The 24,109-nt window shown below is 46.2% G+C and overlaps 1 protein-coding gene across 7 annotated transcripts in view; it reads right to left on the bottom strand.

Moving 5' to 3' along the window:
* Positions 1 to 24,109, bottom strand: part of LOC139269044 (unconventional myosin-XVIIIb-like) — a 452,517-nt gene that overhangs the window by 258,740 nt on the left and 169,668 nt on the right. For all 7 annotated transcript variants that reach the window (XM_070888021.1, XM_070888023.1, XM_070888024.1 and 4 more), the window contains one exon: positions 1,782 to 1,929. In XM_070888021.1, coding sequence (XP_070744122.1) covers positions 1,782 to 1,929 — 148 coding nt within the window. The remainder of the gene's footprint in view (positions 1 to 1,781; positions 1,930 to 24,109) is intronic.

The raw sequence follows: 24,109 nt of genomic DNA, 5'->3' as shown, positions 1-24,109 counted from the left end.
CCGCACTGAAACAGACGGCGGATTAGTGGGAATCCCCCCTGTCAAATTTGTGAAAAGTCTCTGGGCAGCTGTACGCGGGGTGTACAGTGGAAGCCATTCTTTCACTGCTGAGAGCAATATCATAGCATTGTAGAAGCTTACAGAAGGAGGCCATTTGGCTCATCGTGCCTGTGCTGGTTCTTTGAAAGAGTAGTCATGCTTAGTCCCACTTCCCCACTTTTTATCCGTAACCCTGTAAGTTCCTCATCGTCAAGTACCTATTTAAAATTAATCATGGCTCAGCTTCCACCACCTTTTCAGGTAGAGCGCTCAAGATCCTGACAATTCTGAGTGAAAACATTTCTCCTCATCTCCCCTCTAGATTTTTTTCCAATGATTTAGAATCTATGAGCTCTGGTTATTGACCCACTGGCTAGAGGGAATAGTTTTTCTTCATCTCAAAATCTCTCAAGATCTTGAAAACCTCTATTAGGTCACCTCTTAACCTTCTCTGTTCTGAGGAGAACAGTCCTAACTTTTCCAACCTCTCCTCACAACTGAGGTCCCTCTTCGCTGGTAACATCCTGGTAAACCTCCTCTGTACCCTTTCTGAAGCCTTTACACCTTCCCTGAAGTGTCCACAATACTCGAACGGAGGCCTAACCAGTGATTTATAAAGTTCTTGCATGATCTCTGTGCTTTTATATTCTATTCCTCTATTTATAAACCCAAGTAACCCATATGCCTTTTTAACCACCCTATTAACTTTCCCTGCACATTTAAGGATTTGTGTATATGGACACCAAGGTCTTTCTGCTCATCTACACTATTCAAAATCGTGCCATTATCTGGTCATTCATCCCATTGCTGTTCAGGGAGCTTGCTGTCTACAAATTGGCTGCTTTTTTTGCCTACATTACAACAGTGACCACACTTCAGAAGTACTTCATTTGCTGCAAACCACTTTGGAACATCCTGAGGATGCAAGAGGTGCTATATAAATGCAAGTTCTTTCTTTCTGCCGGGGAGGATGCAAACATGGGGAGGGGTACTCCTGACAAGTTTCAGGCTCCTCCCATCTGCCAATCCCAGAGTAGAATTGGCAAAGACACCTAACCTCTGACTTATGCTCTTTGTCTGTGCGATGTAGCTCTGTGATTGGTCGGAACCTTGGGCAAAGGGCAAAGGTTACGGATACACATTTTTGCACATGATCTTTGTTGCAGAAACACAAACGCCTTTGTAACAAATGGAGTAAAGGATTAAAAAACCATGTTAACAGAACAGTTTCTTCAAATCACTGTATTGTTGGATTATTATAGGAATCTATATGGTAAGTATGTTCTCAGGGGGAGAAACAGGTGTTCAAAAAATCTAAGAACAATGACGGACGGGTAAAGACCATTTGGTCCCTCGAGCCTGTCCCACACAATTGCGATACCTTGTGTATCACAGCATATACATTCCACCCCGCCCGAAACCACGTGATCTCTTGGGAGAGACTTGTGGTTTGAGTACTCAACAAGGAATATCTAAGTATATATCAGTGCTGATTTCTTCACTAGCTTCATGCACTGACATTAACATTATTCTATCATTGTGTTAGTGGCACATTGCCAAAGACAGACAATGTTCCTTGCTACATAATCAACCATCACTGATTGGTTGATTATACCTTTGCAACTGATCTTCTGAATGCGCCAATTAAAACAACAAATTATAACTGCAGTCTCCCGTACTTTTCGCAACTCCGTGAATACACTTTACAAACCGCACTGGTTAGTTCATTTTTCTAGAATTACCTTCTTTTCCCATTCCCTTCTTCTCAAAGTAGGAGCAGAGGCGATCGAGGACAACGGTATCACTGGAGCCTGGAACCAACACCTCTTCATCCAGAATCCAGAGTAGGCCTTTAGGCTCCTCCTCCTGGGCAGGTGGCTGAACTTTGAACTGACATAAAGTGCTAAGCATGAGGGTCAGGTATTAAATGCAAATAAATTCATTGAATTCTCAATTCTACGATAACATTGGATACCTAGAGAGAGTAAGATAACAAAAAGCAGGGGGATGGGGTTCAGACAGAAACTTGCCTCCTCAATTGAATACTCAAGGTAAGGCAATGTTTTTAACTAGAATCGTAGAAAAATTAGGACACAGAGGGAGGCCATTTGGCCCATCATGTCCATGCCAGTCGAAAAAGAGCTACCCAGCCTAATCCCACCTTCCCGCATTAGGTCCATAGCCTTGTAGGTTATGGCTCTTTAAGTGCACATCCAAGTACTTTTTAAATGTGGTGAGGGTTTCTGCCTCTACCACACTTTCAGGCAGCGAGTTCCAGACCCCCACCACCCTCTGGGTGAAGTAATGTTTCCTCATCTCCCCTCTAATCCTTCTACCAACTACGTTAAATACTCCAAGGTCCTTCTGTTCCCCCACACCTCTCAGTATCCTCCCATTTATTGTGTATTCCCTTGACTTGTTGCCCCTCCCAAAATGCATTACCTCACACTATTCCGGATTGAATTCCATTTGCCACTTTTCGATATTTTCCTGCAGTGTAGAGCTTTCCTCCTCACTGTCAATCACACGGCCAATTTTTGTATCATCTGAAAATCTCTTTATCATGCACCCTAACATTTAAGTCTAAATTGATAATATATAACCACAAAAAGCAAGGGACCTAGTACTGAGCCCTGTGGAACCCCACTGGAAACAACCTTCCAATCACAAAAACTCCCCTCAAACATTACCCTTTGCTCCCGGCCACTGAGCCAATTTTGGATCCAATTTGCCACTCTCACTTGGATCCCATGGGCTTTTACTTTTTTGATCAGTCTACCATGTGGGACCTTGTCAAAAGCCTTGCTTAAAATCAATGTAAACTACATCAAACGCACTGCCCTCATCGACCCTCCTTGTTACTTCCTCAAAGAACTCAATCAAGTTAGTCAGACACGGCCTTCCCTTAACAAATCCATGCTGACTGTCCTTGGTTAATCTGTGTCTTTCTAAATGAAGGTCTAAATTAACATCCTCTGAGATATTCTTTTGAAACAATGCTGAGTGAATGGGGCAGTGGGTTAGCACTCTGCCCTTTGACCTCTGGGACTTGAGTTTGAATTCAGCCCAAACTGAAGTCCTATCGTTCTGCCGGCTGCAAGGAAATGATAAGATCATCCAACCTTATTTCTAATGGGGATGAGTCGCCAGTGCAAAACTTCCAATAAGTTGGGAGTGCCAAACAAGAGCGGCGAAAAATGGCGAGGAAATGGACAGATCACATGGGGCGCTCTTTAGAAGACGCATTGGTAAGACAATGTAGAGGGCGTTTCACTCTGGGACCATACTGTATTTCACCTGACCTGGGAATGTTTGATGCTGACACAGAAACCAAAAGGGGACAAATGTTCCATTCCTCAGCACAGCCATTGCACACATTGATGGTCAGCACTGCCCCCTCCTGCCACCTACCCTTCAAAGTAAACACAGGAAGCTAACCTGCACCAGGCGCAGGAAGTTACGCCGCGCCAAGGTTACCGCCCACAATTAGGGGCAATACACAGTTTTGCCCCCCAAGTGTTGAAGCTAAATATCAGTGTCAGCTGTGGCTCGGTGGGTAACACACTCGCCTCCGAGTCAGAAGGTTGGGGGTTCACGTCTGTCGGAGGTGCTGTCTTTCGGATGAGATGTTAAACCGAGGCCCCGTCTGCTCTCTCAAGTGGACGTGTCCTGGGCCAATATTTGTCCCTCAATCAACACAACAAAAACAGATTATCTGGTCATTATCACACTGCTGTTTGTGGGAGCTTGCTGTGTGCAAATTGGTTGCTTGTTTCCTACATTACAACAGTGACCATACTTCATTGGCTGTAAAGTGCTTTGAGACATTTGGTGGTTGTGAAAGGCGCTATATAAATGCATGTGTTTGTTCTTTTATTACTGAGGTTCTATCTCTTCATGAAGTTGCATGAAGCTATGATCGCAAAGAGGGACTTTAGGCTAATTCTAGATAGGTGAATTTAGATGGGCCGATGGCCTTTCTCATCAATAATTATCTTGTGATGACTGCATTAAAGGTGATTCCTGCATCTAAAATGCGAGAGTCGAGAGTCTTTAGGGTCTGCTGTGCTATTATATGTGATGCATTGTCAAAAGATCCAGATTAATTTCTTTACTAGCTTAGTGAATACATTTGCTCATTTATTTTAATTGGGCCAATGTCATGGTTAAAGTAGCGCAGAGAAAAAGTTCACCCCAACACCTTAAATCAATTCCGTAAATATATTCACACTGTACAATTTCACCCAGAAGTTAGGTTCCAAATCTTGGTTCTTATGGAGAAGCAGAGCAGGGAAGAAATGTATTACCTGTCGGAAACAACATGAAAAATGAACAGGTTTCTCCACTATGCAGTCCCGAGTTTGATCAAGCATCATTATTAGTAGCCTTCAGGTCTGAATAATTGACTCTGCATTGCTAGATTATTAGAGCAATTTATGCTATTCTTGTGAAAAATGCGATGTCACAGGATTACAATGCTCCCTGCTGCACTAATTGTCAATGGTATTTCCAGGATCATGCAGCACTTATAAAAGAAGCTGGCGTTCAAAAGATCGAATGGGTTTTTGTACCTGACAAGGTGATTAGTGTGGATTTCTTCATTAGCTGCATGCACTGACATTTAAACACTTAGCTATTGTGTTACTGGCATGCATTTACAAAACGCACATTACTGAAGACAAAGTTCCTCCCCAGATACGGCGCCAAATATACCGGCACTGATCTGCTGATTATAGCTTTATAACTGATCTTTGGAGCGTACCAATTAAAAAAGCTCATTCAAGCTGCAGTCTCCCATATTTGTCACAACCGATGTTATTTTGGAGAGGACAACTACTGACTGCATCAGCCGTGGCTCAGTGGGTAGCACTCGTGCCTGTCAGTCAGAGGGTTGTGGGTTCAAGTCCCACTCCATGCAACCACATTACAAAAATCCAGGCTGACACTCCAATGCAATGCTGAGGAAGAAGAGCAGGGGAATTATCCACGGTGGTCCTGGCCATTATTTATCCCTCAATCAACATGACCTAAAACAGATTATTTGCTCATTATGCCAAATTGTTTTATTTCATAATACTCCTGTGAAGTGCCTTGGGACAATTCACTAAGTTATCATCATCATAGGCAGTCCCTCGGAATCGAGGAAGACTTGCTTCCACTCTTAAAATTAGTCCTTAGGTGGTTGAACAGTCAATATGGGAACCACAGACTCTCTCACAGGTGGGACAGATAGTCTTCGAGGGAAAGGTGGATGGGACTGGTTTGCCGCACGCTCCTTCCGCTGCCTGTGCTTGATCTCTGCACGCTCTCGGCGACGAGACTCGAGGTGCTCAGCGCCCTCCCGGATGCTCTTCCTCCACTTAGGGCGGTCTTTGGCCAGGGACTCCCAGGTGTCGGTGGGGATGTTGCACTTTATCAGGGAGGCTTTGAGAGTGTCCTTGAAATGTTTTCTCTGCCCACCTTTGGCTCGTTTGCCATGTACGAGGTCCTCCACGATGTTAAAGGCGCTATATAAATATGAGTTGTTGTTGTTATCCGCAGATTCACCGGATTTGCTGGATACGGCCGTGGCACTCGCTTGCCAAGCTTTGCCGATCTTCCTTTTTTCTCCCGGGTCGCTTGCAGCGGTGCTCAGGAGATCAAGCCTCTGTTCTCGGGACAATCCCACTCCCAGTTCAGACCACACCCGCCGGGCTTTTAAACTTTCACAAAAGGCTATTTTTTTTGTTGCTGCTCGGAGTGAAATGTTTGTCTTAGTGCTAGATTATGGTCACCTCTGTTTGTGGCCTTGTGGTGATTGGGATCTACACTGAGGCTCCCTCAGATATATGTTAGTTAGGCCCATTAGAGGCAGCAGAGAGAGAGAATGAAAGAAAAAAAAAGACTTGTATTTATATAGCGCCTTTCACGACCTCGGGATGTCCCAAAGCACTTTACAGCCAATGAAGTACTATTTTTGAAGTGTAGTCACTGTTGTAATGTAGGAAACGTGGCAGCCAGTGTGTGCACAGCAAGCTCCCACAAACAGCAATGTGATCAATACCACATAACCTGTTTTAGTGGTGTTGATTGAGGGATAAATATTGGCCCAGGTCACTGGGGATAACTCGCCTGCCCTTTGAAATAGTGCTCCGGGACCTTGTACATCCACTTGTGAGAGCAGACGGAGCCTCGGTTTTCATGCCTCATCTGAAAGACGGCACCTCTGACAGTTGGTTGAAGTATAAATATTGGCCAGGACAACCAGGGGGAAATCCTCTGCCCTCCTTTGAAACTTGAGAGGGCAGACAGGGCCTCGGTTTAATGTCGCATGCAAAAGATGGCGCCTCAGACAGTGCAGCACTCCCTCAGCACAACCCTGGAGTGGGACTTAGATCCACCTCAGATTCGAGAGCACTACCACTGAGCAACTACTTTTGTTGGAACTCCGATAACATTGCAAATGGAATACTCTTGGGAGCTTGCGGAGACAGGATGGGCCGAATGGCCGTCATCTGTACTGTAGATTCTGACATTTTCGGGGAGCTCCTTTTAATCGGCAATGTTCTGTTCACCTTCCAAGAAATGCACGGTTGGGAGGAGGAAAGTAAAAAGTTACAGTTCCAGAGTAGACCTTCTGAGTTGAGGTGATATTTTAACATGATTGAGTTTTATATTGGATTTGAGAGGGAGATAGGATGGTCACAAACCAGGATTTCACCTTTAAGGAAGGCAAACTTTGAAGGGTGGTTTTCCAGTTCTCAGAACTTCTGGCACGATAGCTATTGGCACAAGCTGAGAGACTCAATTACAGGGGACCCAACCTTTACAGGGTTGATCTGATCATGGACTCAGCTCCATTTCCCTGCGCACTACACATAACCCTTTACTCCCTTATCGCTCAAAAATCTGTCCATCTCCGCCTTAACTATATTCAATGGGGCAGAGAATTCCATAGATTTCCAACCCTCTGAGAGCAGGCAGGGCAGTGGAAGTGAAGCCAAGATCAGACCAGCCATGATCTTATTGAATGGCAGAGCAGGCTCGAGGGGCCAAATGGCCTACTCCTGCTCCTATTTCCTATTTCATCCATTAGGCTCACAACTGCATACCTCGCCGTGGAAGACCTAGACCCAACTGGCTGGGGTTTTATTGAGTCTTGTGGACATCACGTGACTGGCTAAGCCACTCATAATGCAACGGCTCTACAAACCTGTGAGCATCCTCATTGGGACATACATTACAACGTCAAATGAGACTTGGCAACTCTACCTTCGAGAGCCCGGTGCTGATTTGAGAGCCAGGAAATAAAGTGGTGATCCATTCTGTGACTGCCTTCACCTTGAGGAGTAATAAAGTAGACAATCTCCGAATTTCGATCCGTCTCGCAGATTCTATTCTCCAATTTAACCAGCCAATTACGGAACAATTTCAACCTCAAAAAGGGACTGTGAAGTGCAGATTTGTTACGGATTAACGCTCATTTATCCATGACGCAGGAGGAGGCTGAGCTACCTGCATGAAACCTGAGCCAGGGGGAGGACCGTCCGTCGGGCGACAGAGTTAAGCTGTGTACCCTAAAATGTCACACTCCCATCATGCCAAGTGAGGACATTCAAGAAAATATAGATCAGGCCTAGAGCCACAACGCAGCACTATATAAGGAACAGGAGATTAAAGCTTAGAGCCTCTCAGCCGTGTTCAAATCGTTTCAGCAGAGATCGACCTCCAGCTCGTTCACAGCTCACAGTTATTGTGGATGGTAAACGCAGAGAGCTGGTGATCCACATTCAGTGTATTGTCCCACACTATACCCTCACCTCACGCAAAACAATGGGGCAGAAATCGCGGCCTCCCCAGGTCCGTATGGAATGTCTACGGACCCGGGCAGGCATTGGGAAAAATCGGTTTTCAGCGCACAATGCGCATGCGCTGAAAACCGGCTTTTCCGATCTGAAAAGTTTCTGGCTTGACAGATCACCCGCAACTCGGGAGCGAGGACATTTCTTGGGCAAGATTGCGGGATTTACCAATATCTTGCCCAGCAAATGTCTTCAAAACCCTTGTGCCTGATAAAAGCAGGCACATAGCCTACTTTTACAGGCGTAAGAGTTTTAAAATACACAAAAACATTTTAAAATAAAGTTATAAAAACAAATGTTGTTGTTTCAAAACCCTTCCCATTACAGTAGCTTTATTTTAAAGCATAATTAAAAAACTGGGAATATATTATTTTTAAATACATTAATAACTAATTTAAATTAATAAAAATATGTGCATTTTTTCTTCTTTTATTAGTGTTTTGGGGGTGTTTCTCATTCATAGTAATAGGAGTTTCAGACGTACGAAACTCCTATTACTAGGAATGAGAATATACTGATTGGCTGCCCAGAGCCATGTGACTCCAGCACCAGGACTGCACGCACTCAGGAGCAGCCTCCGGACTGGGATCTCGTGTGGGCCCAGCAGCTTCAGGTAGGTGGACATCTTTTCTCTAAAATCTAGTCGAACGCCCGTGGGAAGGAGAAAGTGGGATTTCTGGGCCACTAATTGCAGAATATAACCGGAGCCTCCATTTCCATCAGCTAAAATTCCTTGAAAAGCTTGAAAGGCTTATTGTGGTGGTATAAAGGAGGCATTTTCTTTCAGTATATAATTTTTAATCTTCGCTATGTAGGAGCCGATATTTTTGACTTAGCACAACAGAGTTGGAACTCGGTGAGCTGCAGTCCATTCAGTTGTTTAAGCAATTGCAAGGAATGCTGGTAAATATTGGGGCTCCTCCCCTCCCCACCCCCACCCAATCATTCTCTCGCCTTCTCGGTGAAAGGCTTGGGCGGCGAAATAGGGTAGCGCTCCATTAGGGGGCGGTAACAGCCACGCGGCGGGATTTCCCGAGCCTGACGCGGAAGCCCTGCCCCACGACCTAAACTCGGGGTACTGCCCCCCCCCCCCCCAAGAGCAGGTGGAGCCCATAATGTCACACTGCACTTGCTCTGTGGAGCGCGAGTGGGAAGGAAGGGGTCAGTGAGGGGCGCGGTGCGACGCGGTGGGACGCGACGCGCTGCCGCGTAGACAGGCCCCTCCCCTTCGTTACAGGGGGAGAAACGGTGCCCTACCTGGACCAGCGGGGAGGCATGGAATCAGCTTGGCACACAGGTGGAGTGCTGGGCTACGAGATGGTGGCACGGAGCCCGCGATTCAACATACAGCAGACCGCGACCGGCGAGTCGGACTTTTGTTATTTACATTTTGCCACCTCTCCTTTAACCTTCATCCCGCGAGTGGCCTACAGTCTTGTACGTGTCGCTGACATCGCCCAGCGTGGCTTCAGGGGGCGATACCGACTCTTCGCTCCAGGACAAAAATAGGGCGCGGTATACCGTGATGCCGTCGTCATCGCCGGTGCAGCGGAGCGGGCTCTAACGGTTACCGTTGCCACTAAACTACTGCTGGGGGGCTAACAGGAGGGGCAAGCGCCCAGAATTTCTCCCCCGTTGACTCTTGCTGGGGTACAGGCACTGACCATACCCCCACCCCCTGCGCACGTAGCCATAATTGATGTGTGAGGCTGGACAGTGAGTAGCTGTTCCAATATCACTGATGTCACAACATCACGGAACCCAATGCTTTCTGCACCCAGCAGCCATTTACATAGAAGAAAGAAAGACATAGATTTATATCGCGCTTTTCACAACCATCGGACGTCTCAAAGCACTTTACAGCCAATTAAGTACTTTTGGAGTGTAGTCACTATTGGAATATAGGAAACGCAGCAGCCACTTTGCGCACAGCAAGCTCCCACAAAGAGCAACGTGATAATAACCAGATAATCTGTTTTTTTTGTTATGTTGATTGAGGGATAAATATTGGGCCAGGACACCAGGGATAACTCCCCTGCGCTTCTTCGAAATAGTGCCATGGGATCTTTTGCGGCCACTTGAGAGGGCAGACGGGACCTCAATTTAATGTCTCATCCGAAAGACAGCACCTCCGACAGTGCAGCACTCCCTCAGCACTGCACTGGAGTGTCAGAGTGTCAGCCTAGATTTTTTGTGCTCAAGTCTCTGGAGTAGGACTTGAACCCACAACCTGCTGACTCAGAGGCGAGAGTGCTGCCCACTGAGTATTATCTATTATCTAGTACTTTACATATTCAGATGGCAGCATTGTTAACCAAATAAGTAAAGCATTGGAGAGTAGGGCAAAAAAAAGTCCTTATTTATGCTGTTCCTTTGAGTAAATACTCTGCAATATTAAATTGGCCGCGTTGCCTCCCATTCTCCTTGTGCTGATTGCCCCTGAAGCAGCTTGGTGCTGTAATGTTGTCACATCCCCTTTGGCCAATCTTATAAAATAACACAAATTATTCAGTCTTTCTCCCTATCGCAAAATAGAAGAGGTTTTCAATGAATAACCTCTTAATAAGCATCGGCAGTGGCTCTGCCCCAAGCAATCAGAACTGAATTACAAGCAGGCACTGAGTGGCGGACTGGAAGCATTGTGTTGCTTGGCATTGAACCTTCGAGCATTCTCCAATTTGTGATTTTGGAGCCCTTCCCATGATGGCTCAGTTTTTAGGGGCCATGCCCTTTTGTGGAACTGATACACACAACCCAAGTACAATCTGTGACCTTTCTTTACGACATCACTAACAAGCATACTCTATAAGATGGCTCCAATACATCATGTGACTTTTATTGTGTTCCTAATACAGATGAGGCTGCACACAGGGAGGTTAAAGTAACAGTGACCTCAGTCTTTAATAAGACACTCCAGAGTGAGGAACAGGCCTTAGAGGCCGGCTTATATACAGTGCTCCCAAGGGATGCTGGGATCACTTGGGACTTCAGGGGATGAGCTCCCTGGTGGCGGAACATGGGAGTGCATGCTTTACAGATACACAACATCACTCCCCCCCAAAGTCAAAGTGAAAACTATTTACAAGGTGAGGCGGTTGGGAGCCTTTCTTTCCCTGGTGAACCACCTCGGTACAAATGTCTGTTCTGGTGTGTTGGCTGTGCCCTCGCTGGGCTGACGTGTTGTTGGCCCTGCAGGGCTGTTAGATGAGCCTGGCCTTGCTGGGCTGTTGGGCGAGATGGGTTTGATTTCCTGGTCCGGCGTGGTGTCGTTGATCCTTTGGGTGTATGTTGTGGGCTCAAAAAAGGTGGTGTCTGCTGTGGGTTGTTCAGGGCAGTCTGTGAACCGCAGCCTCGTTTGGTCCAGGTGCTTTCTGCAAATTTGTCCATTGTCTAGTTTGACCACAAACACCCTATTCCCTTCTTTAGCTATCACCGTGCCCGCGATCCACTTGGGACCATGTCCATAGTTTAGCACATACACAGGGTCATTCAGATCAATTTCCCGTGACACAGTGGCGCGACCATCGTTTACATTTTGTTGCTGCCGCCTGCTCTCTACCTGATTATGCAGGTTGGGGTAAACCAGCGAGAGTCTGATTTTAAGTGTCCTTTTCATGGGTAGCTCAGCCGGGGGCACCCCTGTGAGCGAGTGGGGTCTCGTGCGGTAGCTGAGCAGTACTCGGGACAGGTGGGTTTGGAGTGAGCCTTCTGTGACTCGTTTGAGGCTCTGTTTGATGGTTTGTACTACCTGCTCTGCCTGCCCATTGGAGGCTGGTTTAAACAGGGCCGAGGTGACATGTTTGATCCCATTGTGGGTCATGAATTCTTTAAATTCGGCACTGGTGAAACATGGCCCATTGTCACTGACCAGTATGTCAGGCAGGCCGTGGGTGGCAAACATGGCCCTCAGGCTTTCAATAGTGGCAGTGGCGGTGCTTCCCGACATTATTTCACATTCAATCCATTTTGAAAAAGCATCCACCACCACCAGGAACATTTTACCGAGAAACGGGCCCGCATAGTCGACATGGATCCTCGACCATGATCTGGAGGGCCAGGACAACAAACTTAGTGGTGCCTTTCTGGGCACGTTGCTCAACTGAGCACACACGCTGCATTGCCGTACACAGGACAATAAGTCAAAGTCGATACCGGGCCACTACACGTGGGATCTGGCTATCACTTTCATCATTACTATACCCGGGTGTGTCCTGTGGAGATACATGATGAACGTCTCCCTGTCCTTTTTTGGTAGCACTACGCAGTTACCCCACAACAGGCCGTGACAGGTGATTTATCATTTTCAAACGCTTCCATGACAATCAACAAGTCTGCGGGCTGCGCCACCATCAACAAGTTTGCAGGCTGCACCATTTCCACCCCCGTGGTGAGCAATGGCAGCCGACTGAGAGCATCCACACAGTTCTCGGTGCCTGGCCTGTGGCGGATGGTATAGTTATAAGCTGATAGCACGAGTGCTCATCTTTGTATGCGGGCTGAGGCATTAGTATTTATCACCTTGTTTTCAGCTAACAGGGATGTAAAGGGCTTGTGATCGGTTTCCAGCTCAAATTTGAACCCAAACAGTACTGATGCATTTTCTTTACCCCGAACACACAAGCTAATGCCTCTCTCTCAATAATACTGTCGGCCCTCTCGGCCTTAGACAAGCTCCTGGAAGCATAGGCGACAGGTTGCAACTTCCCCACAATGGTAGCTTGTTGTAATACACACCCGACTCCATACGATGACGCGTCACATGCTAGCACAAGTCTTTTACACAGGTTATACAATACAAGCAGCTTGTTGGAGCATAAAATGTTTCTGGCTTTCTCAAAAGCAATAACTTGTTTTTTTCACCATACCCAGTTCTCACGTTTGCGCAATAACACATGTAGGGGCTCTAAGAGGGTGCTTAACCCCGGTAGGTAGTTACCAAAATAGTTGAGGAGTCCCAGGAACGACCGCAGCTCCATGACGTTCTGTGGCCTGGGCACGTTCCTGATAGCCTCTGTCTTGGCGTCTGTGGGCCGAATGCCGTCCGCCGCGATCTTTCTCCCTAAAAACTCCACTTCTGTTGCCATGAAGACGCATTTCGACCTCTTCAGCCGCAGCCCTATGCGATCCAGTCGCTGGAGGATCTCCTCCAAGTTTTGTAGGTGCTCGGCGATGTCCCGACCCGTGAGCAATATGTCGTCCTGAAAGACCACCATGTGTGGTACCGACTTGAGTAGACTCTCCATGTTTCTCTGGAAGATCGCTGCAGCCGACCGAATTCCAAGCGGACATCTGTTGTAGATGAACAGTCCCTTGTGTGTGTTGATGCAGTTGAGGCCCTTCGAAGACTCCTCCAGCTCCTGCGTCATGTAGGCCGAAGTCAGGTCGAGCTTAATAGAAACATAGAAACATAGAAAATAGGTGCAGGAGTAGGCCATTCGGCCCTTCGAGCCTGCACCACCATTCAATAAGATCATGGCTGATCATCACCTCAGTACCCCTTTCCTGCTTTCTCTCCATACCCCTTGATCCCTTTAGCCGTAAGGACCATATCTAACTCCCTCTTGAAAATTTCCAATGAACTGGCATTAACAACTCTCTGCGGTAGGGAATTCCACAGGTTAACAACTCTCTGAGTGAAGAAGTTTCTCCTCATCTCAGTCCTAAATGGCATACCCCTTATCCTTAGACTGTGTCCTCTGGTTCTGGATTTCCCCAACATCGGGAACATTCTTCCTGCATCAAACCGTCAGAATCTTATGTGTTTCTATGAGATACCCTCTCATCCTTCTAAACTCCAGCCGATCCAGTCTCTCCTCATATGTCAGTCCTGCCATCCCGGGAATCAGTCTGGTGAACCCTCGCCGCACTCCCTCAACAGCAAGAACGTCCCTCCTCAGATTAGGAGGCCAAAACTGAACACAACACTCCAGGTGAGGCCTCACCAAGGCTCTGTACAACTGCAGCAAGACCTCCCTGCTCTTATACTCAAATCTCCATACCATTTGCCTTCTCCACCACCCGGTGAACGTCTTGCCTCCTGCCAGCATCGCAAGTGGGTCATCTGCCTTAGGTAGCGGGTATTGATCCTGTAGCGAGAAACGATTAATAGTTCCTTTATAATCGCCGGAAATCCTGACCGTGCATCACTTTTGAGTACTGGAACAATCGGGCTGGCCCACTCGCTGAATTCCACTGGGGAGATGATGCCCTCGCGTTGCAGCCTGTCCAGCTCGATTTCCACTCTGTCCCTAATCATGTGAGATACCGCTTGTGCCTTGTTTTGAATGGGTCGTGCCTCTGGGACCAAGTGAATCCGCACCTTTGCTCCAGAAAAGTTTCCAATGCCTGACTCAAAAAGGGAAGGAAATTTGTTAAGAACCTGGGTACACGAGGCCTCATCGACATGTGATAGCACTCGGATGTCATCCCAGTTCCAGAGGATTTTGCCCAGCCAGCTCCTTGCAAGCAGTGTGGGGCCATCGCCCGGGACAATCCAGAGTGGCAGTTTGTGCACCATGCCCACCGCATACTTCAGCATCTGCCTCCTCTCTGAGGCTCGAAATTGCTTTGATCCACCATGGACCGATCTTCCTCTGCAACGTGGTGGTTAGCAGGTTTTGCAGAGCTTGTAGCTCGTTTGCAAGCTCGTTGGAGGTGCCCCAATGTTCCACAGCTCTTGCAAACATACCCTTTGAAGCGGCATGAAAGGCTGAATGGACGCCTCCACAACGTCACCAAGGTGTGAATTGCCTTGCATTCATCCTTTGTTGGGGTTCTGAGTCATTTGGGTTACCTGAGGCCTGCTGGCAGTTGCAGACTCGTGGGTTCTGCCCTGTACATTTCTGCTCGCAAACACAGTTCCAGTTAATTTATGAACATTGTGCTTGTGTGCTGAGAGATTTGTTTGGTGTTATCACTGGTGGACATAAACACCTGTGCTATCACAATGGCCTTACTGAGGGTTGGTGCCGCTACAGCCAAAAGTTTTCGTAGGATGGTCTCGTGGCCAATGCCCAGTACAAAAAAGTATCTGAGCATTTGTTCCAGGTAGCCATCAAACTCACATTGTCCTGCAAGTCGCCTTAGCTCGGCGACGTAGCTCACCATTTCCTGACCTTCAGATCGCTGGCACGTGTAGACCAATACCTCGCCATCAGCTTGCTCTCCCTCAGGTTAAGATGCTCCCGAACCAGTGTACACAGCTCCTCATACAACTTATCTGTGGGTTTCACCGGAGCCAAAAGATTCTTCATGAGGCTGTAGGTCGGTGCCCCGCAGACTGTGAGGAGGACCGCTCTCCTTTTTGCTTCTCCATCCAGCTCGTTGGCTACAAAGTACTGGTCTAGCCGTTCAACATAGGCTTCCTAGTTTTTACCCTCTGAGAACTTCTCCAGGATGCCCACAGTTTGCTGCATCTTTGCGTTGGATTCGTATACTCGTCGCCAGTTATTGTGTTCCAAACACAGATGAGGTTGCACACAGGGAGGTTAAAGTAACAGTGACCTCAGTCTTTAATAAGACACTCCAGAGTGAGGAACAGGCCTTAGGAGCCGGCTTATATACAGTGCTCCCAAGGGATGCTGGGATGCCTTGGGACTTCAGGAGATGAGCTCCCTGGTGGCGGAACATGGGAGTGCATGCTTTACAGATACACAACAACTTTGTCACATGACCCTTTTATTGATTGACTGCAGTGGTTGCATTACCGCAGTAGTCCACTGGGTGGAGCAGTAGTCCATTAGGTGGAGCTATATAACACAGTCCAATGTCTGAATCGCATATGATCCACAACCCAGCCAATCCCAACTGAGCCCCACCCAATGATCTGACTAGGCCGGCACTTCATTTCTATAGCACCTTTCCAAACCTCAGGATGTCCCAAAGCGCTTTGTAGCCAATGAAGTACTTTTGGAGTGCAGTCACTGTTGTAATGTAGGAAACACAGCAGCCAATTTGCACACAGCAAGCTCCCACAAACAGCAATGTGATAATGACCAGATAATCTGTTTTGAGTGGTGTTGATTCAGGGATAAATATTGGCCAGGACACCAGGGAGCACACCCCTACTCCTGTTTAAAATAGAGTCATGGGATCGGTTAGGTCCACTTGAGAGGGCAGACGGGGCCTCGGTTTAACTTCTGATCCTGAAAGATGGTAGCTCCGACAGTGCAGCACTGGGGTGTCAGCCTAGATTATGTGCTCAAGTCGCTGGAGTGGGGCTGCCTCACTCTGCGGAGGGTTAGCAGCGAACTCCCACCTTGTTTCAGGTCTAGTTTTGCTAGGAGTGCTTGAATATTGTTTTCTATATTCTGTGGAAGGAAAGCGAGGTTCTGGACATTATTGTCAATCTGCTGTTTTCCTTTGCTACTGTTTACTTATCTATTTATTATGCTATTTTGTCATCTCAGTCACAGTCACAATCTCCTGACTAAGGTCAGGGACTTGAAGCGCTAACGTTTTGTGTCTCTCGACGCAGATGCTGATTGACTTGCTGAGCAATTCCAGCGTGTTCGGTTTTTAGTTCCGGTTTCTGCAGCATTTTGCTTTTCGTCTGTGTTGGAACAGATTTTTGGACATATACTGGACTAGTATACGGGACCAAACATTTGTTTTATTTTCACCTTTAATGAATTTTGTAAGGGACAATACTGATGCATTATGCTTTATATAAAAGAAACAGTTAGACTTCAAGGTATGCTGGCCTTGAGTTATGGAGATAGGAAAGTGAGATAATGAACACTGGAGAGTTAAGTGCAGGGTATGTTTGTTTATACCGGTGCCAAAAGCCTGCACTTGTTTATACTGCCCTGTCACAATGCAGGATGGTTTATATCAAAAGCTTAGCCTTCGATAGTAAAAGCTTTGTAGTGCTAAAGCATGTGTTGTAAAGTGACGTAATTTGTAAGATAAAAGAACCTCACTGAAGATACCAATTTGAGTCGTGGTTCAGAGACAAGGGTCTCTAACACTTCTCCCAAAGCTCTGGCTCTGATTTAATAAACCTCTCTTTATATATTATACAGTCTCGGAAATATTTTTTCACAACAAAATGGCGTCACGGGAACAGGATACTGTCTGATCAGACGTGATCACTTAAGACAGTATCTGGAATCTGGTGTTAGAGACTGAAAAGAGAGGTGTACGGGCACGACGGGATAGTGTATAAGATACGAGTAAACAGATAGCGGGAAGAGGCTGACTAACCAGTTTGAGTTGTCCCTTTAGTAAATAAGGTCGGTGCGGAAGGGAACTGATCGATCCGACCTAGAGCCGAAAACTCCGGTGGTAAGGAAACATGCTAGCTTTGTTGCGAAGACAAAGGGTCTCCACAGAGTAGTCGTGGCCGTGAGTATTACAGAAACAAAGGGAAACGTCAGAGACTGGCGAACATGGAAGGTAAGGAAGGGAATGTAAAACGCAGGCTGCCCGGGTCATTAATTAATTCCTATCATTAATTGTAACTTGCGTAATTACATAATGCATAAAAAAGCTGATAGTGACTATCTTAAGTGACATATGGATCCAGACATAAGCTTTGTTGAATGAAGAGAGAATTATGTGAGTGTCTATTTTGAATGAAGAGAGTACTCGAGTGATTTTGACTGTGGAATGAATGAAAGCCTGCTTGGGAAGGTGTGGAGTTGCCTGTCTGTTTTAGCTCCACCCACTCTTTCCAAACAGAGTGAAATGTTTTTTTTTAACCCTTCGTAGTGTTGTCCTGTATGTGGGAAGTTTAATAAACTGTGAACCTTATGGTATTACATTTTAAGTTAGAAACGAAGGTGTGGATATATTCGGATGATAAGTTACGGAGCTAGGAAATGCACAAAGGATAAGTTGAGTAAAAGATAAAAATACATGGTCCCGGTAGTAAAAAAAAAGAATTTGACACACTCACTTACTTGTCGAAAGAAAACATGCAATTGGGTTGAAAGACATAAATTTAGTCTAGGAATGAGATAAAGAATGCCTTTTAAAACGCTCCCATTTTCCTTTGTGTAAAACCTTGACACGAAAGCTTCTAGCTCAGTAAAAAAAAAGAGTTTTAAATTTAGAAATACCTTCAGGGATCAGGTCAAACTCCTGGGCGAGTGGTGAGCTATCTGTGAAGGTGTAAAAGGGACTTTTGAAAAAGGCTAAAACAGTAAGCTTTAGCAGTTTAGAAAAGAAAAAGATAAAGCAGGAAAAGGTCTCTGCCACGGGAACAGGAGGAGGGCAGAAAAGGGGGACTTGCCATAATTGTGGAAAACTGAGCCATTTTGCCAGGGAATGCAAAGTGAAAGGCAGTGAAAAGCAATGTACGTATTGTGGTAAGAAAGGGCACCTGGAAGCGACATGCTATGGTAAAAATGGCTATCCTAATAAGGCAAGGACCCTGTCAGAACAGGAATACCAGCAGTGGCAGGCGTACAAAGCCACCCAGTGATGTCCGGCGGCCCCTGTACAAAGTAAAAAGGAGGGAAGGATATATGTGTCTGCACTAGTAGGGGGCCGACAGTGTGAGATGCGAGTGGACACGGGAGCCTCAATATCCATTACCAATATGTCCCTTCCCGTCACCGACAAGAAGGCTCTGATAAATGGAATAGATGGACGGCCCACACTGGCCTACCTGAGCACCACCCAATTGGTGGAAATTGATAACTTATGAGATTTTACGTATGCAAGAATCGTGAGGGAACAATATTGGGGAATGATGTAATGAGGGAATTTAAGGCCCTGATTGATTGCGGCAAGGGGAAACCGGCCCTAGACCTTATAGAGTAGGGCCCTGAACAAGAATAGGCGTATAGTAAACTCAAGTCAGAACTAGTCTCCGCACCTGGATTGGGACTGCCTGACATGGATAAGGATTTCCACATCCACTGTAACAATGAAGGTGGGTTCTATATGGCCGTGTTCACCCAAGATCACGGGGATAAAAGGAGACCTATAGCCTATTACTCTACCACCGAAAGCTCGGTGGTGACTGGGTTATCCGGATGTATAGCAGCGCTAGATTGCGCAGCTTGGGCGGTAAAAATTAAGCGAGCCTGTGGTGATGACTGGAAACATCATTCACCACACTAAACATACATTGGTAGAAATGTTAAACACAGGAAAACTGAGAACCGTATCTAATATGAGACGGGCAAAGTGGGAAGCAGTCCTCTTAACACCCAACAAAGCGGTAACCATAATTAGGGATGTAGGAAACAACCCCGCAGAAGGTATGATGGGTGAAGGGGAACCCCACTTTTGCGAAGAGGTATGTGAGGATATGGAAGAGGATAGAATAAAAGACGCCCCCCTTCAAACCGCAGAACAAACCTTGTTTGTGGACGGCTCACGAAAATACGTAGAGGGACGACCTCGTATCGGATGTGCCGTAGTTAACCAGGATCTAGAGACAGTGGAATCAGGGCGAATTAATGGGGGGTCGTCAGCTCAAGTGGCAGAACTGGTAGCCCTCACCCGGGCACTGGAATTATCGGAAAATAAGATTGTTAATATCTATACGGACAGTAGATATGCATTTGGGGTAGTACACCATGGGGGAGAAGGGGTGTTTGCGATGGATAAAGACATAACTTACTAAATACCAGTTGATATCAGCTGTGAAAAGATATTGGTTTAATTGGGGGAAAAAAAGAATTTGAAGAGGTAAAAAACACTCTCCATTGATAATGATTTTAAATTATTAAAATTAAGTCAGTGCCGCTGGGGCCCGAGACAAACAGATAAGTATTGAGAAACTACACCAGGACACTTCTGAGGAGGAAATAGGTATGTGGACAAAGCAGGGCGCAACGCAAGGGAAGGATAACGTTGGGAGACGAAACGACAAGGTAATGGCGCCTGAATGCTTACAGAATACCTTATTGGAGTTGCATCATGGCCTGTCTCATTCAGGGTGAGAGGCCATGACCGGGAGTCTTGGGAGAGATTGGTGGTGGAAAGGGATGGGGAGAGATATCGCCAAATATTGCCATCGATGCGTTACGTGCGCACAATATAATCCAGGCAGGCCCATTAAAATATGTCAGCTGATGGGCATAAAACAAAAATTCCACATCCCCTACCACCCGCAGAGTTCTGGGATGGTAGAGCGCATGAACCGTACCCTAAAGAACGCCCTGGCAAAGGCCATGCAAACATCAGGAAAAATGTGGACAGAAGTATTACCCATTATATTGATGAAGTTAAGAGCCACGACAAACCGGACAACTGGATTAACTCCTTATGAACTAATGACAGGAAGGGCGATGCAATTACCAGAGAACATCATAACAGGGGGGGCCGATGTAGGCCCATTAAAAGACAAAATAAAACGGTATGTTTTGGAACTAAGTACTCAATTAAAAGGGATGCGTAAATTAGTTAGGGACAATCAGAAAGAAAGAGACGCGGAAGCAGAGCTTACAAAGCTCCCTGAAGTCCCGTTGGCGGGAAGTCGCGTTATGGTAAGGGTCCTCCCGGGAAAACCGGGGTTTGCCCCAAAATGGATAGGACCATATGAGGTTATAATCAGCGGGGACACTTGTGCCTGCATCGATGTTAAAGGGAACGGACAATGGAAGCATTGGACCCAGCTTAAGGTTTTTGAACCAGCCGTTTAGCACACGTATTAGTTGTTGTTGTTTGTCTATTTACAGATTGACAGCGAGAGATTCTTCAAGCAAGCCATATGGCCATTTTGCCTTTGACTATTTGTTAAATATAGAGTAATAAGATGATGAAATTATATATTGCGATCGGTGCGATTATCATAGTTCGTGTTAGGTCCGGCCTGCTAGCTAGACCGAAACGAGAGTTACATGTAAATATCTTTTTGTACATGTCTTATGTTTATGTGCAAAATGAGAACTTTTCTAGTTGCTGGGTATGTTCGCACATCCCCATACATAGCAAAGGAGGCATCCCTTTGAGGTCAATCTCCCTTAACATCTCGGAAGTAGCAGAGTGGGTAATGCGACAAAACGGTACAGGGGAAGTAAATGATACTTGGAACCAGAGTGGGGATAAAGAAACGTGGAGATCGGGGGGGGTTACCTTTTGGATGCATTTGACGGATGGTACCAGCCGGAATACAATAGGTCGGTACGACCCCTGTTCCTGGTTTTGACCAACACCTCAGGAGTTGGAAGGCCCACCGCTGACATTTGTTTCACTAGAAACCTGACTGGTGAGGAAACAGGTTTTGTAGCAGGATACTTTAATCTCGCCAGGTGGAACATAATAGCCAGTGAAACAACAAACCAGTGGTTCTTTGAAATAGAGGGTTTGAAGAACCAGACAAGTAGCCAGGACTGGGACCCTAAGATTAGGTGGCGACGGGGGCTGAGAGAGAGATTGGGATCGAATCTAACAGCATACAATGGCACTTATTTTGTGTGCGGGCATAAGGCCTAGCCCTGGTTGCCTCAGAACTGGAGGGGTCCTGTTATTTGGGATATGTGGTCCCCTTTTGTCAGACGGGTACATACTTTAGCAGAAGTACAGACACCAGGTCGACTAAGATGAGATCTTACCCCGGTAGAGAGGCTATTTGGGGTCATGATGCTCCCATTCGGGATAGGACGCACCATGGATGAATTACGTAACTTAGAGAGGGTACTGGAACAGATAGTTAACGACACTGCTGAAGCAATGGAGGGCCTAACGGCTGAAATGGTAGCCATACGCACAATGGTACTCCAGAACCGAATGGCCCTAGATTATAGACTCACACAAAGTGGGGGCACATGTGCCTTAATTGGAGCTGAATGCTGCACTTACATTCCCGATAATTCAGAAAACATAACCAACATCGCTGATCACATAAGAAGAGAGGTAAAGAAGTTATCCACGACAGCAGGAGGATCTGGCTGGTTTGACTGGCTGTTAGGGGGATCCTGGGGGTCCTATCTTATGCATGGAGTAATTATTCTGGTTGTAATAATAATGACTTGCTGTCTGATTATCGGGTGTTTTAATATCTGCTGTAAAGTTATGATGGTTCGACTGATGCCAGTAGCCAGTGTAATCGCCAAAGAAGAAGCACACCTGATGGAAATACCTGAAGACACCAAAGGATGAATACATGACACCATGCTACTATCATTGTGGTCATCTGGATTTCGTGAACATCATCCAGGACCAAAAGGGGGAATATTGTTGGAGCGGATTTTTGGACATATACTGGACTAGAATACGGAACCAAACATTTGTTTTATTTTCCCCTTTAATGAATTTAATGAATTAAGGGACAATACTGATGCATTATGCTTTATATAAAAGAAACAGTTAGACTTCAAGGTATGCTGGCCTTGAGTTATGGAGATAGGAAAGTGAGATAATGAACACTGGAGAGTTAAGTGCTGGATATGTTTGTTTATACCGGTGCCAAAAGCCTGCACTTGTTTATACTGCCGTGTCACAATGCAGGATGGTTTATATCAAAAGCTTAGCCTTCGATAGTAAAAGCTTTGTAGTGCTAAAGCATGTGATGTAAAGTGACGTAATTTGTAAGATAAAAGAACCTCACTGAAGATACCAATTTGAGTCGCGGTTCAGAGATAGGGGTCTCTAACACTTCTCCAATTTAATAAACCTCTCTTTATATATTATACAGTCTCGGAAATATTTTTCCACAACAGTCTGCAAGGTGGGATTGGTTTGCTCGGAGAATCTACTGCCTGCTACATTATTTTAAACCTGGGACACCTGCCCCTGGCCAGAGACTGCCCTAAGTGGAGGAAGAGTATTCGGGAGGGCGCTGAGCACCTCGAGTCTCGTCGCCGAGAGCATGCAGAAAACAAGTGCAGGCAGTAGAAGGAGCGAGCGGCAAACCAGACTCCCCACCCACCCCTTTCCTTCAACCACTATCTGTCCCACCTGTGACAGAGACTGTAATTCCCGTATTGGACTGTTCAGTCACCTGAGAACTCACTTTTAGTGGAAGCAAGTCTTCCTCGATTTCGAGGGACTGCCTATGATGATTTTAACCTTATCCGACCTTAAACGTGTGCTTGATTTGTTTCACATCCAAGGTCGTATTTTCTTTAACCTTAAAAATTCAAAATAAGAACATGGCGAACACAGCATAAGAAGCAGCAATGGGAGAGTGCACAGACACACTGTTTGCAAAAAGGGGCGTTGAGAATTCAGTCAATTTGCAAAAAAAAAAGAAAAATCGGGAAGTGAGAATGTAGGAAACATCCATTTTCCCACAGAGGCATTCCTTCACAGTTGACGTAGCTGCCTTTAAAAAAAAAAGTGCCCATAAACTAAATTTTATGATGTCAGGAGCAGGTTATCGCTGACTGCATTTATTTGGTGACGTCACTGTTATGTATGTAACTATGTAATACTTGCCACTAGAGGGCACAACTGTTGGAGTCCTAATGGTCACCTGTACACATGTGCAGGGCCAGTATAAAAGGTTGGCTGCCATGTTGTTAAGGCACTCTGGAGTTGTAATAAAGAAGACTAAGGTCACACTAAGTTTATCTCACAGTACTCAGCCTCGTGGAGTTCTTCTATACACAACAGTCACGACATCACAAGGAACGGAGCGTGAATTCTCCCCACCAAAGACACTAAATATCACCGTGACAACCAACTTCATTCGCTGATGGTTGTCTCCTTTTAGATTACTCCACAAAAAAACATTCAAAAGCAGGCACAAGTCATCATCATACTTTAATCCACAAGCAGGAGTCATAATTTTCCTGTTTCGTTGAAATGTTATTGCTTTAAATGCTATTCTTCTGTAAATAACTCCATGGTTATTCAGCCTGTCCCAGCAATCTGCCTCAGCTCTAATTCTGTAATTCCCTTTATTCCTTTGATCCAGATCATTTGCTTGGTCCCAGCTCCACTCTCAGAAGCTAATCATTCTGGCGCTATGCTCCTGCCCTCTGTAATTTCTTCCCCCAGCCACTAGGCCTTGCCACCTCCCTCCCTGCCGTCAAGAATTTCCTAAAATTCCTCCTCAGGAATCTCCCCCAAATTCCTCCCGAGTCAGAAGGTTGTGGGTTCAAGTCCCACTCCAGAGACTTGAGCACATCAGTCTAGGCTGACACTCCCAGTGCGGTGCTGAGGGAGTGCTGCACTGTCGGAGGTGCCGTCTTTCGGATGTGACGTCAAACCGAGGCCCCGTCTGCTCTCTCAGGTGGACGTAAAAGATAACATGGCACTATTTCGAAGAAGAGCAGGGGAATTATCCCAGGTACTCCTGGCCAATATTTATCCCTCAATCAACATCA

Source organism: Pristiophorus japonicus, chromosome 8 (genome assembly GCF_044704955.1).
Source record: "Pristiophorus japonicus isolate sPriJap1 chromosome 8, sPriJap1.hap1, whole genome shotgun sequence".
Lineage (NCBI taxonomy): Eukaryota > Metazoa > Chordata > Chondrichthyes > Pristiophoridae > Pristiophorus > Pristiophorus japonicus.
Note: the sequence above shows the minus strand (reverse complement) of the source record. Positions and strands in the feature narration are given on the sequence as shown.